At 42.9% G+C, this 22,405-nt stretch overlaps 1 protein-coding gene across 1 annotated transcript in view; it reads right to left on the bottom strand.

Annotated features, from left to right (window-relative positions):
* Nucleotides 1-684: 684 nt before the first annotated feature.
* pinx1 (PIN2 (TERF1) interacting telomerase inhibitor 1) overlaps nt 685-22,405 on the bottom strand; it is a 105,585-nt gene continuing 83,864 nt past the window's right edge. Inside the window, exon 7 of the mRNA XM_033021372.1 lies at nt 685-1,522. Within this exon, the coding sequence (XP_032877263.1) occupies nt 1,139-1,522 (384 nt within the window). The 3' untranslated portion in view covers nt 685-1,138. The remainder of the gene's footprint in view (nt 1,523-22,405) is intronic.

The following is a 22,405-nucleotide window of genomic DNA, read 5'->3' as shown; positions in this document are numbered from 1 at the left end:
CCCCTCCTCCCAGTCCGAATCCAACCTTTCCGTCCTGGGCCTTCTCCATGACCAGAGTGAGGACCACTGTAAATTGGAGGAGCAGCACCTCATATTTTGCTTGGGCAGTTTGCACCCCAGTGGTATGAACATTGACTTCTCTAATTTCAGGTAGTCCTTACTTTCTCCTCACCTTCTCAGCTCTCCCTCAGCCCTCTGGCTCCACCTCTTCCTTTCTTCCTCCCGCCTACCCCCCCCCCCCCCCCCCCCCCCCCCCACATCAGTCTGAAGAAGGGTTTTAGGGTTTTGACCCAAAACGTTGCCTATTTCCTTCGCTCCATAGATGCTGCCTCACCCGCTGAGTTTCTCCAGTATTTTTGTCTACCGTTATTAAATGGACCTTTATTTTGAAAACGTTGTTATTGCGATTAAAAAAATTCTCAAAACTCCTCTTTTCCCCATTGGCAATTGTTTTCTAACAATTTTTATAACACGTGGTTTCTTAGGAACACAACTATTGTGTTATAGCAGGCCAAACTGTAACATTAAATATTTAGTACTTGCAGTGCCCAGCTGAGAATTAAGATTATTTATGCAGCAATTTGGGAAGTGAAAAGGGAGTGGTATTTGAACCAAATGTCCTTCCATTGCACAAAATAATTTGATTCTACACACAATAAACTAGGGGGAAATATTAACTAGTTCTGCATTACTAAAGCATGTCAATGTTTATTTAGTGTATGTTTAGCAGTGATGTTCAGTGATGCATTTGCTGGTCAATACAAAGCATTAAAAAAAACAAAATATATTACACATCATAAATACTTAATTCTTCATTGTTGTTGCACAAATGAGAGCATAGAAGCATGTTTATTAACATGACGAAACTTAAATGGTTTCTCAGCATTTATTAATTTTCTTTGCAATTATAAATAAACACAGGTGGCTTTTACTGGAAAATGCGTTCCTGCAAATTTCAAATTTTGGTTATTTCTAATCGCAGGGTTCGTGAAACCTATCATTCACTCATCAATTCATTAATCATCGTCCATTTGCAATTTCTGCTCATTTTGTTTCCCTAATGTATATACTGATGTGTGCTGAACAACCTGAACCTCCTACAATTCAGCTGCAATACATGTGGCGGATATTGGATGTTTCATTTTGCTTTCTTTCTTGACTTTTTACACTGATAATTTTCCTTAATTTGATTGTCTTCTGCCAATACATTATTTTTGTCTTCTCCATTTTTTACTCGTTTTATGAATATGGGTGGTTCAATAAAGTCACAACTCTCTTCAATGATTCTGTTCCGCTTTTTTTTTTTGGATTTAATTCCCACTTCAGAGGACTGCATTTCATTGCCTACAAGTTCCTGGGCAGCAGTGGCTTGCTGAATCTCTTGCACGGCTTTACGATTTGTGCGCTGTGCCATCCTACTGGCGAAATATTCCTGCACTGTAAGGGGACTGGTCACAGTATTAATTTCAACGTTCGGCTCTAAGGCTTTTGGGTTCTCAAGAGTAGGTAAGTTGGCATTGTCCTGAAAAACATAACCATACATCATAAAATACATACATGCTGCATTTATTAACAAAATATCTATGAATGTAGTTTGACTAAATCAGAGGAATCGAATATAAGAGCAAAGAGGTCCTTCTACAGTTGTACAGAGCCCTAGTGAGACCACACCTGGAGTATTGTGTGCAGTTTTGGTCCCCTATTTTGAGGAAGGACATTCTTGCTATTGAGGGAGTGCAGCGTAGGTTTACAAGGTTAATTTCCGGGATGGCGGGACTGTCATATGCTGAGAGAATGGAGCAGCTGGGCTTGTACACTCGAGTTTAGAAGGATGAGAGGATATCTCATTGAAACGTATAAAATTGTTAAGGGTTTGGACACGCTAGAGGCAGGAAACATGTTCCCGATGTTGGGGGAGTCCAGAACCAGGGGCCACAGTTTAAGAATAAGGAGTAAGTCATTTAGAACGGAGACGAGGAAACACTTTTTCTCATAGAGTGGTGAGTCTGTGGAATTCTCTGCCTCAGAGGGTGGTGGAGGCAGGTTCTCTGGATGCTTTCAAGAGAGAGCTAGATAGGGCTCTTAAAAATAGCGGAGTCAGGGGATATGGGGAGAAGGCAGGAACGGAGTACTGATTGGGGATGATCAGCCATGATCACATTGAATGGGCGGTGCTGGCTCAAAGGGCCGAATGGCCTACTCCTGCACCTATTGTCTATTGACTCCTACACCATTGAATGCATTTATAGGAACATCTAGGTTATTGACAGTTGCATAAGTGGAACATGCAAAAAATAATTGGTTCCAATGCTCATTTATTATAGTCATAGAATGATACAGTGTGTAAACAGGCCCTTCGGCCTAACTTGCCCACACCGGCCAACATGTCCCAGCTACACTAGCCCCACCTGCTTGCGTTTGGTCCATATCCCTCCAAACGTGTCCTATCCATGTACCTGTCTGTTTCTTAAAAGTTGGGATAGTCCCAGCCTCAACTACCTCCTTTGGCAGCTTGTTCCATACACCCACCACCCTTTGTGTGAAAACGTTACCCCTTAGAATCCTATTAAATCTTTTCCCCTTCACCTTGAACCTATGTCCTCTGATCCTCTATTCCCCCAATCTGGGCAAGAGATTCTGTGCATCTACCCAATCTATTCCTCTCATGATTTTATACACCTCAATAAGATTACCCCTCATCTTCCTGCGCTCCAAGGAATATTGACTTGAGAATTAAGGGACTGAAGTTTAGGGGTAACATGAGGGGGAACTTCTTTACTCAGAGAGTGGTAGCTGTGTGGAATGAGCTTCCAGTGAAGGTGGTGGAGGCAGGTTCGTTTTTATCATTTAAAAATAAATTGGATAGTTATATGGATGGGAAAGGAATGGAGGGTTATGGTCTGAGCGCAGGTATATGGGACTAGGGGAGATTATGTGTTCGACACGGACTAGAGGGGTCGAGATGGCCTGTTTCCGTGCTGTAATTGTTATATGTTAATAGAGACTCGGCCTACTCAACCTCACCCTATAGCTCAGACCCTCTAGTCCCGGCAACATCCTCGTAAATCTTCTGTGAACCCTTTCAAACTTGACAATATCTTTCCTATAACATAGTGCCCAGAACCGAATACAATACTCTAAATGCAGTTTCACCTACGTCTTATACAACTGCAACATGACCTCCCAATTTCTATACTCAATACTCTGCCTGATGAAGGCCAAAGTGCCAAAAGCCTTTTTGACCACCTTATCTACCTGCAACTCGACCTTCAAGGAACCGTGCACCTGCACTCCTAGATCCCTCTGCTCTACAACACTCACCAGAGGTCTACCATTCACTGTGTAGGTCCTGCCCTATTATTTATTCTTATACTGCATTACTGATTTAATTGTGTATAAGCAATAAATTATTATTGAAAACATAATAGATATTGAATAGTGGAAGCATTCATCAGGTCAGCCAACATTGTGGGAGTGAAAGAAAAAAATAAAATTAATAGGCTTTCATCTGCACTGGAAGAATCATGGAAGAGCTTTTAAGCACAAAATACAAGTACAAGTTAAAAGTATTGGGCGGGGTGGGGGAGGTGTGGGTGGAAGAGCAACAGGGAAGTCAAGAGTGTTTTATTGTCCTATGTCCGTTGTCCCAGATAGGACAATGAAATTCTTGCTTGCTAAAATTTAAATGCTAATTCTTTCCTGTTCAGTCTCAGGAAGTTGCTAAAATTGCCAAGTGGCTGACATTAAATATTGCAATATTGTATATAAGTTTTTGATGTTATCCTTGCACCTGTTTGATTCTTTAGGAATAAATAAATACAGGTGCACAACCTTTTATCCGAAATTCCAAATAACGAAAAGCTCCGAATAGCGGACATTTTTTCCGTCCTTGAAGAAAGGTCCTTGAAGACGTTCACCAAGGGCGGCCTGCAGAGGTGACAGCGGAACCTCCGGTCAGTCCTCGAAGAAAGGGGAACTAAATCCCCATTCATAAAAGAGAAGGTGAGGGTATATTGCGCGGGAGGGTTAATAATTGACAATCTGCTACTGCCTGCCCGCTGAGTTAAACAGTTCCCACGGTAGACTCACGATACACAGTGTATCGTGAGTCTTGCGTGGGAACTTTTTAACTCAGCGGGCAGGCAGCAGCAGATTGTCGCTCCCTTCAGTTTCACCCCACCTACACCCCTCTGCTTCCCGGCCATGTGTGTGACCCCTTCCCTCCCCTCTCCAGCTCCCCGCCCATTGCACCGGCGCGGGGGCTTTGCACTGTCTTCACGTCGGCGATGCCAGCAGGTCAGTGCCAGTCACCGGAGACGTCAGGACCAACGGGACACCAATCCCTAGGCCCACTGTAAGCACGGAGATCCCAGAGACCCACAGCCAGCAGCAGCCCAGCCCCGTTCCAACTCCAGAGGAACACGCTCCCCGTAGGGACAGAAGCTGATGGTGTGCAAGGTACGTCTTGTTCTTGGGGTTGCAGATGAGGGGGCGCAGCTCGGGCTGTGACGTCTCCGGCCACCCCCCTGTACAGGAGCTGAGACTGGGAACTGTACCGCCCTTGCAGGTGAGCAGGAGAGTGGGGTTGTTTGCAGTTGCAGAGGGAGGGGGCAAGGGCGGTACAGTTCCCAGTCTCAGCTCCTGTCCAGGGGGGTGGCCGGAGATGTCAGGACCAACGGGACACCGACTGCAAGCACGGAGATCCCAGAGACTCACAGCCAGCAGCAACTCTAGCCCAGCCCCGTTCCAACTCCAGAGGAACCCGGGTTGCGGATGAGGGGGCGCAGCTCGGGCTGTAGGCGAACTGCCACTTGTCGCTGTAGCGGCCCATCGGGGAGCGGGTTCCCGTTGGTCCTGACGTCTCCGGCCACCCCCCCTGGACAGGAGCTGAGAGACGTCAGGACCACCAGAAGCCGCTCCCCGATGGGCCGCTATGGCGACAAGTGGCAGTTCGCCCACAGCCCGAGCTGCGCCCCCTCATCGGGACACCGACCCCCAGGCCCACTGCAAGCACGGAGATCCCAGATCAGCAACTCCAGCCCAGCCCCGCTCCAACTCCAGAGGAACACGCTCCCCGTAGGGGCAGAAGCTGATGGTGTGCAAGGTACGTCTTGTTCTTGGGGTGGCGCAGCTCGGGCTGTGGGCGAACTGCCGCTTGTCGCCGTAGCGGCCCATCGGGGAGCGGATTCCTCTGGAGTTGGAGGGACAGGGAGACACAGCGGCTTTTGAGAATGGTGGGCAATCACTTCCAAAGTTCTGCCCACACAGTCAATACACCTCTCCTACACTTGTCTCCCGCACTAAGATCATCTCGCAGAGAATGATCCCAGCCTAACCCTCCCTATTCTCTCCTATTCTGCAAGAAAAAACTACATTGAAAACTCAAACTCGCGATCGAGTAACTGCCGGGATCGAGGCGCAAACACGCGACCTTGTGGATATGAGCCGAGCACTCTACCACTGAGCCAGCCGTTAAAATCTACGCTAAAAATCTTCCATTCCGAAAGCCGAAAAATTCCGAATTACGAAAAGTGTCTGGTCCCAAGGCTTTCGGATAAAAGGTTGTGCACCTGTACTGCAAAAAAAGTTTGAAAATAAAGCCAAAAATGCAAACATAAACAAAGAATTATACTAAATAACAAGATTGAAAAAAGCAGATAAGATAATGAAAAAACATGCTCACATTTGTCTTCAAACCATGAACCATAAACTTGCCTTCTTTAGATGTACCAGCACATAATGCCTATTACCAATGTTTTTCAAAGATGAGTATCTCAGAAGGGCACAGGGCAGCGCATGATGCATGTGTTTAAAATGCTAATTGCCGACATCAGGTTGAAAACAATAAATAAATAGGTAAATCTGATGGGAGACTTTTGGTGTTGTTGACCTACTGCATGGCTACTCTCAAAGAATAGGACTCGATAGTTTCAAAGTCTTTGATCTATCTTAACAAGAGAGATATCCTGAGTAAACAAGATTTTGGATGGGATTAGTCGAAGGCTTAAATTATGAACCAGACTACTTTTCATTCTTTTGGTTTTCACCATTTACTCTGCCAAAATCAACATATGTTTCAAAAGAGCAAAGATAAAGAGGTATCAAACAGGGGAGAGGGGGAGCTGAGACGTGTGTTATTCACAAATTGCATGGTCTTCATATCAGGAAAATCTGTAAATATATTTGGTTAAAAAATAATTCACAGAGAAAATACTACTAACTAATATTTTTAAAAGACTAAGTACTTCATGTGATTGTTTGTTTAGCAGGAGAAGCTATATTAGGAAAATGCCTGAGATGCTAAGACATTTTGGGTTGATTTTACCAGCAGAAAGGCAATAATACTTGAAATTATAAGAACCGAATGTGTAGTAAGAGTGAGAAACTAAAAATGATGGCAAAAAATTAATGGGATTAAGAGCTGACAAACCCCCTGTACCTGACGCCTCACATGCTGGAACCTTGGATCGCTACAAAACAAAGTGGATGCATTTATTGGTAATGTTACAATAATTCATAAATTCTGGTTAAGTTCTATAAATACCAACACAATTAGAGAATTGTCAGAATAATTCTGGCATCCATTACCATTGACATGTTAACTTAGAAAATATTAGAATGATTAGGAGTCAATGAGTGAATGTATAATTTAATTCAGGGAAATGATGCTTAAGATTTTTGAGTATAATATCAAGCATCAGTAGATGTAGATTTTCAAAATACATTTTTATGATGACATGAAATATTGCTGGGGCTCATGGGCTTGGGTAAGGTCTAAGTATGATGGAGAACAAAAAATGAGGGAAGAGAGAGGAGGGATCTTTCTGCTGCAAAGGCAGTGGTTGAACTTGCAATTCAAACTCAGTCCTGGCTATAGATCAAAGGAGCCTTACCCCAGGCCAATTTCTCTCCCCTGCCAGCAGTATACCATATAACCATATAACATATAACCATATAACAATTACAGCACGGAAACAGGCCATCTCGACCCTTCTAGTCCATGCCGAACACGTATTCTCCCCTAGTCCCATATACCTGCGCTCAGACCATAACCCTCCATTCCTTTCCTGTCCATATAACTATCCAATTTATTTTTAAATGATAAAAACGAACCTGCCTCCACCACCTTCCCTGGAAGCTCATTCCACACAGCCACCACTCTCTGAGTAAAGAAGTTCCCCCTCATGTTACCCCTAAACTTCTGTCCCTTAATTCTCAAGTCATGTCCCCTTGTTTGAATCTTCCCTACTCTCAGTGGGAAAAGCTTATCCACGTCAACTCTGTCTATCCCTCTCATCATTTTAAAGACCTCTATCAAGTCCCCCCTTAACCTTCTGCGCTCCAAAGAATAAAGCCCTAACTTGTTCAACCTTTCTCTGTAACTTAGTTGCTGAAACCCAGGCAACATTCTAGTAAATCTCCTCGGTACTCTCTCTATTTTGTTGACATCCTTCCTATAATTAGGCGACCAAAATTGTACCCCATGCTCCAGAATTGGCCTCACCAATGCCTTGTACAATTTTAACATTACATCCCAACTTCTATACTCAATGCTCTGATTTATAAAGGCCAGCACACCAAAAGCTTTCTTTACCACCCTATCTACATGAGATTCCACTTTCAGGGAACTGTGCACAGTTATTCCCAGATCCCTCTGTTCACCTGCATTCTTCAATTCCCTACCATTTACCATGTACGTCCTATTTTGATTTGTCCTGCCAAGATGTAGCTCACCTCACACTTATCAGCATTAAACTCCATCTGCCATCTTTCAGTCCACTCTTCCAACTGGCATAAATCTCTCTGTAGACTTTGAAAATCTACTTCATTATCCACAACCCCACCTATCTTAGTATAATCTGCATATTTACTAATCCAATTTACCACACCATCATCCAGATCATTGATGTACATGACAAACAACAGTGGACCCAACACAGATCCCTGTGGCACCCCACTAGTCACTGGCCTCCAACCTGACAAACAACCATCCACCATTACTCTCTGGCATCTCCCATTCAGCCACTGTTGAATCCATCTTGCTACTCCACCATTAATACCCAACCATTGAAACTTCTTAACCAACCTTCCATGAGGAACCTTGTCAAAGGCCTTACTGAAGTCCATATATACAACATCCACTGCTTTACCCTCATCAATTTCCCGAGTAACCTCTCTCTACCAGTAGGAGGTAGAGAGACAAGGCTGTTAACTGGTGATCTAAAGATCAGATGGTCAGGTTTGATCTGTTTTTGTTTTCACTCCTGCAAAGTCAGGCCACATGTCATCCAGGGAAGATATAGTCTAAGTTCTTTCTACTGTTAGTGGGCAACAATAATTGACAGCTTTACTTGGCACTATATCAGTCGGAATCACAAGATACAAGTTACATTTATTTGTCACATGTACCAATTGGTACAATGAAATGTGTGGTCACCATACAGCCATACGAATAATAAAGAGCACAGAACACGATATTTTTTAACACAGACATCCCCACACAGTGGGATCAAAGTTTCCCACTGTGAGGGAAGGCTCCAAAATTCAGTCATCCTCCTCTGTTGTCCTCCCGTGGTCGCGGGGCTCCTGAACCCCCCGCTGTCGCCGCTATATGGGCAGCCCGATGTTCAGGCCCGCTCGCCGGGGTGATGGAAGTCCGATGTCGGGGCTGGAGGACATCCTTAGCAACATCTTTATGAATAGTTTCATTTTGTGGTTTGCGGAGCTCCCAACGCGGGCAGCGCTGACCGACATCGCAGAGTCCTGGGATCCTTTTGCCAGGGGCCGCCAGCTTTGAATCTCCGCCCAGCTCGGCCTGTGGACTTCGGGAGCCGCTGACTCCGGTGGGAGTGGCCAATTCAGAGGTCCAGGCCGCTGAGGATGTTCTTCCGTTCGACGTCATTCCCGGCGAGAGGGCCTGTACATCGGGCTGCCCGTAGCGGCGACTGCGGGGGGCGAACATCAGTGAGGAGGTTGACTGGACTTTGGTTCCTTCCCTCACATTGGGGAACTTTGGTGCCGCTGTGGGGATGTTTGAGTTGTGGACTATTGTGTTCTGTGTTTTTTGGGGGGGTTTTATTCGTATGACTGTATGGGAAATAGCATTTTGTTGTCTCTTACTTGAAAACAATGACAATGAATTGAATCAAATAGTTTCATTTTGTTCATATAAGAACTTAACCATGTGAGAAAAAATAAATCTAATGAAAATGGACTGAAATTTATTTGATAAGAGGCATTAAAAGACAATAGTGGAGGCAAAATCTCAACATAACTTTGACTCATTATTTTCAATGATACAAAGATACAAAAAATTTTCCTCTCCTATTTTCCATCAGAGAGGGGGATTTTCTCCAATTTTCTTGGATGTATATATTCCTGATGTCACTCATCTTTTATTCAATGCCCTACTCCCAATCATCAGCAACATCATTCATTTCCTGAGTTTGTTACAACTTTGGTCTGAACATCAACAAAAAAGCTGGTCTCCATTGGTGAGGAGAGGATGACTTCTTTTGACAGCAGGGGGCCCTCCCTGGTAAAACAAGTCAGTCGATGACGGGTGCATTGTACTGGTCTGACATAGAGGGTCAAAGAACGGCTGCAGTTGTTGAAATCCAATCCGAACAGTTCATGTATATCGCTAAATGATTGTTTCCACAATGTTTTGATTCATAGAATTATTTATATTTTTGTATTAGTGAATATTAATTCAAACACCTGCCTTTGGACCTAAATATCAGAAATGGTCATGGTGCATAAATCATTGACCATATTCTCAAGAATTTCACCTGTAAAAGCATATCCTTCATCCTGTTGTGCCTAAAAGCAAATTGTTCAACCTATATAAATCTAATCATCTATGCATGTAAATCAAATTATATATATATATATCATTACTTTTCCAGCAAGCTGGTTTTAGAAATCCAACAATGGCATTTAGAATCATTTTAACTTTAAAATTAGATCATTTGGAGCTTGTGTTGAATACAGAATTCAACAACTTTGCAACTAAATGTAAGGGCTTCATTGTGAATGCTTCTCTACTAAACAACAGAGTTCTATCATGAATATGGTTATTAAGTTAGTACTTGAGGTTTATAAATAAATGACCAATTTGTTTTCATGTGCTCATAATACAACAAACCACGAGTATAGAAATACTATAAATTTGTATAATTTTTACGACCTTAAATTAGAAAAACTTTGCGACATACAAATTTGAATTAAAAAGTTAAGTTCAGGCATAACAAAAAGCAAGAAATTCAAAAAATCCATTACCAGTGATTTGTATACAACAGTCCAAAAAGTCAGCATAGAAACAGAAATGGAATGAAAGCCAAAAAAGCTTTTTGGCATTAGTTACACAACAGTAGTCGTTTTGATCTCTGATACAGTAACTCCAGTAGCATATACCTAAATTTATGGGAATGTTGGGACTCATGCTCTACTGGACACACAGCCACTGGGGCATGGAGACAGGTAGCTCAATGCTTCCCTCCTGCTGAACAAATTCCTGACTGATGAATGTGGGACATTTAAAGCGATCAGTGAACAGCTGGGAAACAAGAGTAGAAGATTTTAAAAATATCATCTATGAACCAAAAGCATAATTGTAAATGAGCAAATGGAACATTTGCCTAATTGTTGTTTTTGGATATTCCTAGTAATCTTGAAGATTATTAACCTACGGACATGTTCAAGATTTCTGGATTTACAACATGCCTTCCTTAAAAATTATACTCGACTATCATTTTTGGTCTGTCTGTGCAGAGATCCGAGATGTGATTCTCCAACAACTCGACAAGAACAGGCTTGAGCCTGGACTCAACTGATGCAGTGAACTGATACAGTCAAGACTTCCAATTAGAACTGCTGCCAAAAATGTAGTCCCATTTGCCTACATTTGGCTCATAGCCCTATGAACCTTTCCTATCGGACTACCATTTAAGTGAAAAAGTTGCCCCCGAGGTCACCCTTAAATCTTACCTAAGCCTATGGTCTCTAGGTTTAGTATCCTCTACCCTGCGAAAAGACTGTGACCGTTTATCCATTTCCCTCATGATCCCCCAATAAGGTCATCACTCAGCATCCTACACGCCAAAGAAAAAAGTCCCAGTCTATCCAACATCTCCAAATAACTCAAGCCTGAAAGCCCAGGTAACATCCACTCTTTCCAACATAATGACATCCTTCCTATAGCTGGGTGGCTAAAACTGCACACAGTAACCAAATGCACAACAGTGTCAACCGCACAAATGCTGTACCAACAACAGGTCAGAGGCTCTGTATTCTGCGCCGAGTTACACTCCGGTGGATGGTGACACCGGGAGCTCGTGGGTTCCCGGTGGGAGACTGCATCGCGGGGCACCGGCAACGGCGACTTCTCCCGCCCGAATTGCGGGGTTGAGAGTGACCTGGAGCGGGGCCTTACAACCCCCGGCGCGGCTTTAATTTGCCGCGGACTTGCTAGCGCCCGCCGGGGGCCTTTGACCTCGACTTCGGGAGAGGAATGGAGAGCAGGGGAGAGACAAGACTTTGCCTTCCATCACAGTGAGGAGGAGACTCACTGTGATGGATGTTTGTGTAAATTGTGTTGGTGTGTGTCTTGGTTCTTTTCTTGTATGGCTGCAGAAACCAAATTTCGTTTGAACCTCATGTGAGGTTCAAATGACAAATAAAAGGTATTGTATTGTATTGTAAATACATGTGGAGGGCATTCGTAAACATTGCAAATGCCTCAACGAGTGCATCTCCAACAGAAGCAAACATCATATAGGATAAAGTATACAATTTAAAAGCTCATTGGTACATCAAATAGGTAGGCTGATGATATTTTACGGGACAGTTCATAAACACAAGTATATCTGCTACAGTTAGGGTACTGATAAGACTTTACCTGGAGTATTCTGCAGAATTTGGGGTATTTTTTAGTAAGGAAGAATATACTTCCAATGGAAGCAGTTGAGAAAAGATACAATTGGTTAATGTCTGGGATGAAGGTATTGCCACATGAGGAAAGGTTGAGTGGGTTAGGCTAATACTCATTGGAGTTAGGAAAAATGAGAATGAACTAACTCAAACATACGGGATTCTGAGGACATGTTCCACTTTTTAGGATAATCTGAACTAGGGGAAAACATTTAGGGAAAATTTAGAATGGAAATGAAAAAGAATCCTCACAGAAGGCTAATCATTTATAGATCTTTATCACCAAGAGAGCTGTAGAGGCAAAGTAAATTACTATATTAAAAGCCCTGTCCCACGGTACGAATTCATTCCAAGAGCTCTCCCGAGTTTAAAAAAAATCAAACTCGTAAGCACGGAGAATGAACGTAGTGGGTATGTCTCTTAGCGCTAACGGCAGGTACTCGGGAAGACTCACTAATGGCTGGTAAGCACGGGAAGACTCGTGAAGGTTTTTCAACATGATGAAAAATGTCCATGAGCCCCGAGTACTGACAAGTGGCCATTACCGTAAATCTCCAAGTTCGAATCAGGGCAAACTCGGGAGAACTCTTGGAATGAACTCGTACCGTGGGACAGGGCTTTTACTGAGACTGACAGAGGAGTCATGAATTATGGAGAAATTGGACAAAGCCAAGATCAGATTGGCCATGATCTCAATGACTAGTTTAGGTTTGAGGAGCCACCTGTTCAACTTCTGTTCCTACTTCTTGTGTCTTATGATTAGACATCCTTGCACAATTGTACATTGGCAAACTCAGTCCACCAATGGTGCACCTTAATTGTACCATCTGCATTGTGCACAGATAAAATATTGCAAAGCTTCTTCTAGATTTAGTTAGGATCTAAACAAACCAAGATGAACACTGAGTATTCATCTCTTCATTTTCATTTGCAATTCATTATTGCTTAAAAGAAGAAACATCTCAAGAAAAGTATGTCCTTTCTGCGGGCGATTTAGAGGGTATGCACACCATTAAAGGATTTAAAGACATAACAAAAACATTATAATCAGAGGTTATGGGGCATCCAAGAACGAATGTAGATCAACTTTGAAGGGACATAAAGGTATCCACAAGTTAGCATGATAGAATACAAAAATCTGCACATGATAGGGGTTGGGTTTGATACATCAGGTTCAGATTGTTTTTGAACAAGTATACGAAATTGCTGTATGTGGGAGATATTTCATCTTTCAATGGATGAGAATATGGTGGGGTTTGTATCCCTTACAAAAGTTGACAAGGAAAATTATTTATATTAAAAGCTTTTGCAAGATTGCCTACTTAATAGCATGAGATGGATTTGAACAGGGCTGATTAAGTATTATAAGGGGTTTAAATTGTAGGTGGTTATGGTGGCGCAGTGGTAGAGTTGCAGCCTTACAGCGAATGCAGGGCTGGAGACCGGGGTTCGATCCCGACCACGGCTGCTGTCTGTACGGAGTTTGTATGTTCTCCCCGTGACCTGCATAGGTTTTCTCCGATATCTTCGGTTTCCTCCCACACTCCAAATACGTACAGGTTTGTACGTTAATTGGCTTGTTAAATATAAAACATGTCCTTAGGATAGTGTTGGTCGGCGCAGACCCGGTGGGCCGAAGGGCCTGTTTCCGTGCTGTATCTCTATAAACTATGACAACACAAATATAGTAACACAGTCTCAATGATGGGGTAGAGTGTGAAGATATTCAAAAAATATCTGAGTTTGTATTACTGTCTGATATTTACATGCCAGAGTAAAATTGGCATAGCTTTGAATTAAATATCCTCAATATTTTATTGATCTTATTATCCCATGTGGACAGGTGGATAATCTTGATTATCCCACTGCTTATTTAGGATTTATTCCAAACAGTTCAATTTATCCAGAAATGACAGAATTTCATTTGGAACTGCAGTCACATTGTATTGACAGACACACCCTTTTAAATTAATTCAAGCCTGAAGTACAGAGCCAGTTGATCTCTGCTGTTCTTTAGAGTAAGATGACCTGATTGAACTGCCCCTCCCTACAACTAAAACAAAATATCTCTTCCCCAAATTAAATATTTCCACATTTATTATGTCAAAAGGTAAATTAAATGATGCAATTTAATAAATTATTTTTGAATATAAACCCAGTTAAACATTGGATAAATCATTTAAATGGGACGGGAGATTGGCCGCACCTATGAGTTCAATAAGATGTTTAAATTTTTTGGAGCCATGCCGTTCTGGCTTTGATAATACTCCTGCATGTTGATAACTTGCTTCTCTATGGAAGCTGCCTAGTCTGTATCGGAAGATTAGTGCAGCCAATAGCAAATCAATTGCAATCTTCATGTTCCAAATAGCAGATTTGCTTTGGTTTCTAAATCTCAACATTTGCTCACATTAAAAAGGTTTGTAGGCAAGGATCAAGGTTGAACACCTCTCAGATTTAAGCAAGAATTCAATACAGCTCCAAAATGTTAAATATTGTTTTTACTTCACTTCAAAGAGTTGTGGGTCATAATCAGGGCACGATTTGTTCTGGGATTGATCTTTTTAAATGGTTAATGTAACATGTTTCTAAATATTCATTGAAATGCGTTGGAAGAACGGCTTTGGAACCTTGCTTAGCTATGCAAATAATTTTACCTGTGTAAGTTCAATGCTTTGATATTGTATGACAATAAAGCCTGCCAATGCCCATGATGAAAGCAATATACAAAGATCTAATTATCACCCTGCCCTCAATTTCTCATTTTTTGAGTTTGCTGTTGTCGGTCATTATTTCTTGGGGATTTAGTTTAAAGATACAACGAGGAAACGGGTCTTCGGGCCACCGAATCCACAACGATCACGATCACCCATACGCTAGTTCTTCTTACACACTAGGAACAATTTACAGAAGCCAATTATCCCATAAACCTGCATATCTTTGGAATATGGGAGGAAACCTGAGCACCCAGAGAAAACCCACATGGTCACAGGGAGGACAAATAAACTCCCTACAGATAGCACGCATAGTCGGGATCGAACCCGGGTCTCTGGCACTTTAAGGCAACAAGTCTACCGCTGCGCCACTGTGCCACCCTCCTGCCATCCAGGGACAGCAATGTTGCCATGCAGGCTATGCAACCAACATTGAAGTATTATCCCATATAGAAAGCTAGCAAGACAAAACCATAATTTTTAAACTAATGTTTCAATACAATGCATAATCTAATTCTTGGAGTACTTTGAGATTAAGGTAGAATCAAAATCTCATAAACAAGATTTTGCAAAATTTTTTAAATGTAAAGAATATAGAATTTTGAATATCTTAAGAATTTAAAAGACACTTGGACAGACACGCGAATGAGACAGGGTAAAGTCAGACATTCTCAAGGGAGATGGAGAGTAGCCATAACTTGTTATGCACTTTGGCACAAAATAACATAACTAGGGAAAGGGCTGAGATTCGACAGCGTGAATGTAGGGAGTCGAACAAGATTAAAAAAGATCTTGAAGGTGGTGATCTCGAATTACACTCAGTGCCAAGTGCTAGTGAGGTAGGAATAGGAAGAAAGGTCAGGTGGATGTGTGGTAAGGAGCTGGTGCAGGGGTAAGATTTCAGATTTTGGGATCATTTCTTCCATGGCAGAGGTGACCTGTTTAAGACCGATGGGTTACACCTGATCTGGAAGATGACCAATATCCTTCTGGACAGGTTTGCTAGTGCTAGTGCTACTTCAAAGGTTTCAAAGGTCTTTTATTGTCTCGTGTACCAATTAAGGTACAGTGATATGCGAATTACCATACAGCCATACTAAAGACGCAACAAGACACACAACTATATAAAAGTTAACATACATAAACAAACTAAAGAACACTAAAAACATCCATTTAACACATACTAAAAAAGACAACGAAGAAAGGGACAGAAAGACTTTTGGCCAGGCAGTCGTTGCTGGCGCCACCCGGTACTTGGAAGGGTTTAAACCAGATTGGCAGCGGGACAGGATCCAAACTAGTAGTGAAGTAGGTGGAAGGTTGGAAGTTGGTACAGAAGTCATTGAGTGCAAATTAAATAATCAATATAAGCAGGAGTGCGATAGGAAACGAGGAAAGATGATTTGATTAAATTACATTTATTTCAATGCTAGAAACCTGACAAATCAAAATCAGGGCGTGGATAGTTACATGTGACTAGTGCGTTATAGCCAATTCCCCTTACATTAAAGTGCAACTCCGCAGACATGGCTGGATTAAACTCCCTAATTAATTAAACAAAATACAATAAAACTACAATAATGCAGCAAGCTTGGACTGGCAAATTTTGCGCTCAATTTATATTTACTCCTATAAAACACCAACACATTGTGTTTTAAGATGTTATTACACGGTTCCATAATACATTTTCCAGTGAACCAGGTGAATTTAAAGGAAGCACAGAAACAAAACTCAATGATTTACAAAAACAGCTTGGCAACCAAACTCCCAGCTCATTGAAATAGGAGCATGGGAATCAAGGCCCCTGGCTTATTGAAAAGGAGCGTGGAAACCTAGGCCCTGGCTCGTTGAAAGGGAGTATGGGAACCAGGGCTCTGGCTCATTAAAAGGGAGAATGGGAAACAGGGCCCCAGTTGAATTTTAAGGGAATGGGGGAATGGAAATACAAGCCGGTTAAAAACGAGCACAGGAAACATGGCTGCATGAAACTAAAAGCAGTATGGGAATGAGTTGGGAGTGTTGAAAAATGAGTGCTGGGCACAGGGCATGGTGCATTCAAAAGGAGTCTGGAAACCAGAGTTCAGTGAGTTCAAAGAAAGCATGCGATCCAAGGCACCTGTGAGCTTAAAGGTAGTGTAGGAAAGAGGGTTCTTATTTGAAAGGAAGAATGGGGACCCAGTGATTGTGTGCGAACGGGGCTCTTATGATTCTAAAAGCAACATGGAAAATAGGGCCCAATGAATTAAAGATGTGTGGGGAAATGAGATTGTAGTGTTTGCTAATAAAAGCATGGGAACTGGACCCTACCGAGTTTAAAAGAAGGGTGGAAAGAGGTTCCTGTGTATTTAAAAGGAGTATGGGAATGGCCACCGTGTATTGAAAAGGCAACTGCTCTGTTGGGTTTAAAGACGCTATAAAAACCAAGGTCTCAGTGAGTTTAAAGGAAGTGTACAAAAAAGAAGAAGGTGGGCCAGGTGCCAAACTATCGGGATTTCAGAATAATAGCAGATTATCAGAATTTACCCGTATTTCATTTATTTGGCATCTTTCCACAGCCCTTGGACAAACTGGTGTTATACAGAGAAAGATCCCCCACAAAATAGAGATAATTCGCTTTTGGTTAAAAGTTCATGCTGGCTAACATGGCTTTCAGTTTAACACATCTAACTCTTGGATTGTTTACACCCACATGAACAAGATAAGAGCAAGTACTGAAGAATTAGACCAGTATATGTTTTTGAAATTTAGAATGGGCCTCAATCTCTCTCAACCCACAGTGTTTTCCCGCTGTTCCAAATTAACAGGTGATGGCTTTGGCGGCAACCTGAAAATTCTGAACCTACAGGATAACAGAAATCCAATAAAACCTAGATAAAATGGTCATGCAAAATAAGTCCAACAAAAAGATTAAGAAAATTTGTTAGTGCCAGTAACTAACAGTGCAATTTGTTTTGGATTCAAAATCTAAAGATATTAAGTGAACTTTTGCCTTTTTTTAAATGTGCCTTCTGCATGATTAGGAAGTTCTGAGACAACTGCCAGAAAAATAAGTCACGTCAGCATTACCCCTTGGCAACAGTAATTGCTGAGCATTCCTTCTGAATTCTGTAACCAAGGTACGCCAATCAAACAGTGATTACAGCTTACAGAAGTGGAGCGGTGGAGGTCCACAGTAATCAATGTGTGTCAGAAGGTTCACAGCACAATTAACACGTGAAGTATTGGTCGTCAAAAATAGCTCTTGTTTCCAGGTGCTCAGTGACCAACAGCAATGACAGAGATCCAAGCTGTCCACACAATTTACTTCAATGTGAAGGTAGCCCCTTCATCACTGGTTACACTGATTTACTAATTACAAATTAATACTTTGAACATCTAATTAGTTGGTTATTCACTATAAACTTGTAATTAGTTGCAGTGAATTAAATTAACTTTATTAAACATTGTTGGGTAAGCAGGGACAGTTGTTGAAGGTCATGGACTAGCATAACTGGGAGGTTTGGCTTCTCTCCCACTGGGTCATTTCTTAATCTATACAAAAATGCTTGGATATTGGTGTCAAGGGACAAATAATGCAGTTTTGCAAACTAACTATATAAATCTCTGTATAGCTGCAAGGACCACAAACATTCATGCAGTTATGCGCCTGTCCCACTTAGGCGATTTTTCAGGCAACTGTCAAGTTGCCGGCAGTGGCCTGAAAAAGCGGCAACTGGAACGGAGACTGTCAGAGTGGAACACACACACACACACAAACACATCGCTTCCTTCACCAGCCCATTATGCAGGCGGGGGACAGGGCAAGTGGAGGGAGCGCTGTCTGAGTTAAATTCACACGGTGCAAAGCCAATGTGATACAGACACACACCGCGATAAACAGGAAGGTTGCCGCTGTAATTAAGAAGCTAAAAAGCGCAGTGTACGGTAAGTCCTTTAAAAGAGCGGGGAAAGGGGGGAGAGAGATGGAGGAGAAGGAGTGGAGACAACTTTTAAGAAGCCAGAAATACATGGCTATGAAGCTCGGCGGACATTAACATTACCAGTCGGTTATCCATGGTTCTGAAAACTACTGATTATGTTTTTTTTCCCAATGAGCCAATGAAATTCACCGGTCAGCACCGGCTACAACCGACAAGAACCTTCGACCTCCTGGCAACCCACTAGGACCTCCTGCCGACCCACCTACGGCACGCGAATTCTCGCTACTCTCCATGGCGGCTTCATTCTAGACACCGCTAATTTTTCAACATGTTGAAAAATTTGCGGCGACCATACTGCGGCCGCGACTGTTTCCCAGAATGCAGGAACTCCTCACGATCATGAAGGCGACTCCCAGGCAACCACCCACGAACATGTGGCGACCATGTGGCGACCGCATAGTCTCCTGCAGTCGCCTAAAAAGATGCCTAAGTGGGACAGGCCTATTAGTGTCATTCACATTCCAATTGGAAATGTTAATACATCTATAATATAACAATTTGTACTCTCACCACTCCTCTCATATGCAACAATGCTTCTCACAGCAATGGACTTTACAAAGAAAAAAGCAAAAGTAAAAATTGGTCAAATGAATGGATTTTAACGAAAACAGTCAACAACTGCCCAAAGTTCTGTATCTTTTGATTCATTCGAACAAAAGAAATCAAGACAATTTTGTTAACTGCATTCTGTCAAGGGCTGATTAGCCATATTTTCCCTAAATTTAAAAACATTTTTCAACCCTCACTCAAACAATTCATTATGGAGAAGATTGATACAGCAAAGATCAAGACATTGCAAATCGGTGTAAAATCAAGAGAAAAAACAATCAGGCTGCAGGGGGGATTCAGAGGGTCAGGCAACACTTGTAGAAGGAAGTGGATGGTTCGTTTCAGGTCTGACCCCTTCTTTGGACTGAAAGTGTAGAGGGGAGGAAACCAATAAAAGGGGAAGGCATGGTTGGGGCAAGAGTTGATGTATCCTGATGAGGAGGGGTTGATTGTCAGGTGTGGGATGGCAACAAAGGACTACAGATGATGGAATCGGATAGGAAAGGAAGATTAAGCACGGAACCAAATAAGGGAGATGAAATAGGTTGATCAGAACAGTGGAGGAGGGGGTCCAGTTGATGGAGTGTTTGGATGAGTCAGATGGGGTGGGTAATGAAGGGGAAAGTGAGTGTGTGTGCGCGCTCATGTCCAAGCACAAGGATCGGGGTCATCAGAAGAGAGAAATGGACTGAGAGAGGAGACCAAAAACTGGAGAATTCAATGTTCGTGCCATTGAGTGATAGTCTACCCAATGGCAGAATATGAAGTGCTGTTCCTCTGGCTTCAGCCTAGCAGTAGAGGAGGCCGATGAACGAAGGTCAATGTGAGAATGGGAAGGGCCTCATTAACTACATAGGTCTCCTTAATATGCCATTTTCAGAGCTGCCAAGTTTTGTCAGAGCATTTCAGTATTCTAGTAACTAAAAATCAGTATTTTGCTGAGGAAATCAGTGTTTACACGGTGCCATTTGGCTGATTTTTTTTTTTTAATGTGCGGTCATACCCATGTAAGAGTACAAGAAAGTATAACTTGTTTACTGTATATTTGTAATACAGTTTATCGTGTGTTATATGTCACAGCTGCTTTCTTGCATCTCTCTCTCTCCCTCTGTTGGCTGCAGCCATCGTCTGCTTCAGTAAGGGAAGCTGGTCGGTGATTGGTCGCAACGCCCCTCGGAGACTGCGTCTGATTGGCCGCCGAGTGACCAACGCATTATGTGATGGGACAAAATGCCCTTGGAGACAGCGGCTGATTGGACGGGAGGAGACCGATTTGTTGATTGGCAGGAATTTTAAGGGAAGCTGGTCGGTGATTGGACGCAACCCCCTTAGAGACAGCGGTTGATTGGCTGCCAAATAATCGAGCAATAAAAAATTGACAAATGGGAAAACAAAAAAAATCGGAATTCCGATTTAAATCAAAAAAATATAATGCCTGATCTGCAGTTCTTTCATATTGAAGAAGAACCCTGGCCCGAAACAACTCCTAATCCATTCCCTCCACAGATGCCGCCTAGCCTGCTAAGTTCCTCCAGCACTCTATGTTTTTTATTTAACTCTGACATTTAGATAGACATAATGCTGGAGCAGCTCAGCGGGACAGGCAGCGACTCTGAAGAGAAGGAATGGGTGATGTTTGGGGTCGAGACCCTTCTTCAGACTGAACTGAACTCTCGTCGGTGAGAGTACTTGTGATTGTCTGAAAAAGGGTCTCGACCCGAAACGCCACCCACTCTCTCTCTCTCCCTAGAGCCGCCGCCCGTCCTGCTGAGCCACCCCTGCCCCCGGTGTCCCGTTTCAACTCCAGAGCCAAACAAAAAATACAGAGTGCTGGAGGAACTCAGCGGGCCAGGCGGCACCCGCGGAAGGAACGGACCAGAAGGAACAGGCCAGGGCTCCTCCCCCCCTTCCAACAGGAAGGAACCGCAGATGCAGCCATCCCCACAAAACGCCAAATGATTCCGGGAATGCCGAGCCGAGAGAGCGAGCGAGAGAGACGAGATGGGGAGCGGGAGAGCGCGCGAGAGAGGGAGGGAGGGAGGGAGAGAGCGAAAGACAGAGAGAGACAGAGCGAGATAGGGAGAGAGAGCATGGGATGGATGGATAGAGGGGAGAGATGGAGGGAGCGAGAGGGAGGGAGGGTGAGCGAGAAAGAATGAGAGACAGAGAGACCCCAACCCAAGCACGACGGCAGACCAACGCCCACAAAAACAATCATCCAGATCTTGAAACCCAAAACACCAATAGATTTAATCCCCTGAGGTACAGCATGACCCCCGCATTTTCCAAGCAGCAAGTTCCCAAGTCAACCCCACCGGGCCATCACCCCTCCATTGGCGAGTGGCATGGCATCGAAACAGGAAGTAGGGCCGATCCCGGCCGCTCCCACCAACCGCTGCACCTCGTTGTTACGATTAACTATGGTCGATTTTGCGTTGTTAAATACGAACTTTTTAAAAATCCGTAATTAACATCCGTATTCTTATCGCATTTCCGTACAAAATACCGAAAATCCGTACTACTTGGCAGCTCTGCATTTCTTCCCGCATCCCAAAAATGCACAGGTAGCTTAATTGGCTTCTGTAAATTATCCCTTAATGCAAGTTAATGCAAAAAGAATTGAAGATAATAAAGATGCACACAAGTTACACAAGTATAGAAACATAGAAAATAGGTGCAGGAGTAGGCCATTCGGCCCTTCGAGCCTGCACCGCCATTCAATATGATCATGGCTGATCATCCAACTCATTATCCTGTACCTGCTTTCTCTCCATACCCCGTGATCACTTTAGCCACAAGGGCCACATCTAACTCCCTCTTAAATATAGCCAATGAACTGGCCTCAACTACATTCTGTGGCAGAGAATTCCAGAGATTCACCACTCTCTGTGTAAAAAATGTTTTTCTCATCTCAGTCCTAAATGATTTCCCCTTTATCCTTAAACTGTGACCCCTTGTTCTGGACTTCCCCAACATCAGGAACAATCTTCCTCCATCTAGCCTGTCCAACCCCTTAAGAATTTTGTAAGTTTCTATAAGATCCCCCCTCTATCTTCTAAATACAAGCCGAGTCTATCCAGTCTTTCTTCATGTGAAAGTCCTGACATCCCAGAAATCAGTCTGGTGAACCTTCTCTGGCAAGAATGTCCTTCCTCAGATTAGGAGACCAAAACTGTACGCAATACTCCAGGTGTGGTCTCACCAAGAACCTGTACAACTGCAGTAGAACCT

Source organism: Amblyraja radiata, chromosome 5 (assembly GCF_010909765.2).
Source record: "Amblyraja radiata isolate CabotCenter1 chromosome 5, sAmbRad1.1.pri, whole genome shotgun sequence".
NCBI classification, from domain to species: domain Eukaryota; kingdom Metazoa; phylum Chordata; class Chondrichthyes; order Rajiformes; family Rajidae; genus Amblyraja; species Amblyraja radiata.
Note: the sequence above shows the minus strand (reverse complement) of the source record. Positions and strands in the feature narration are given on the sequence as shown.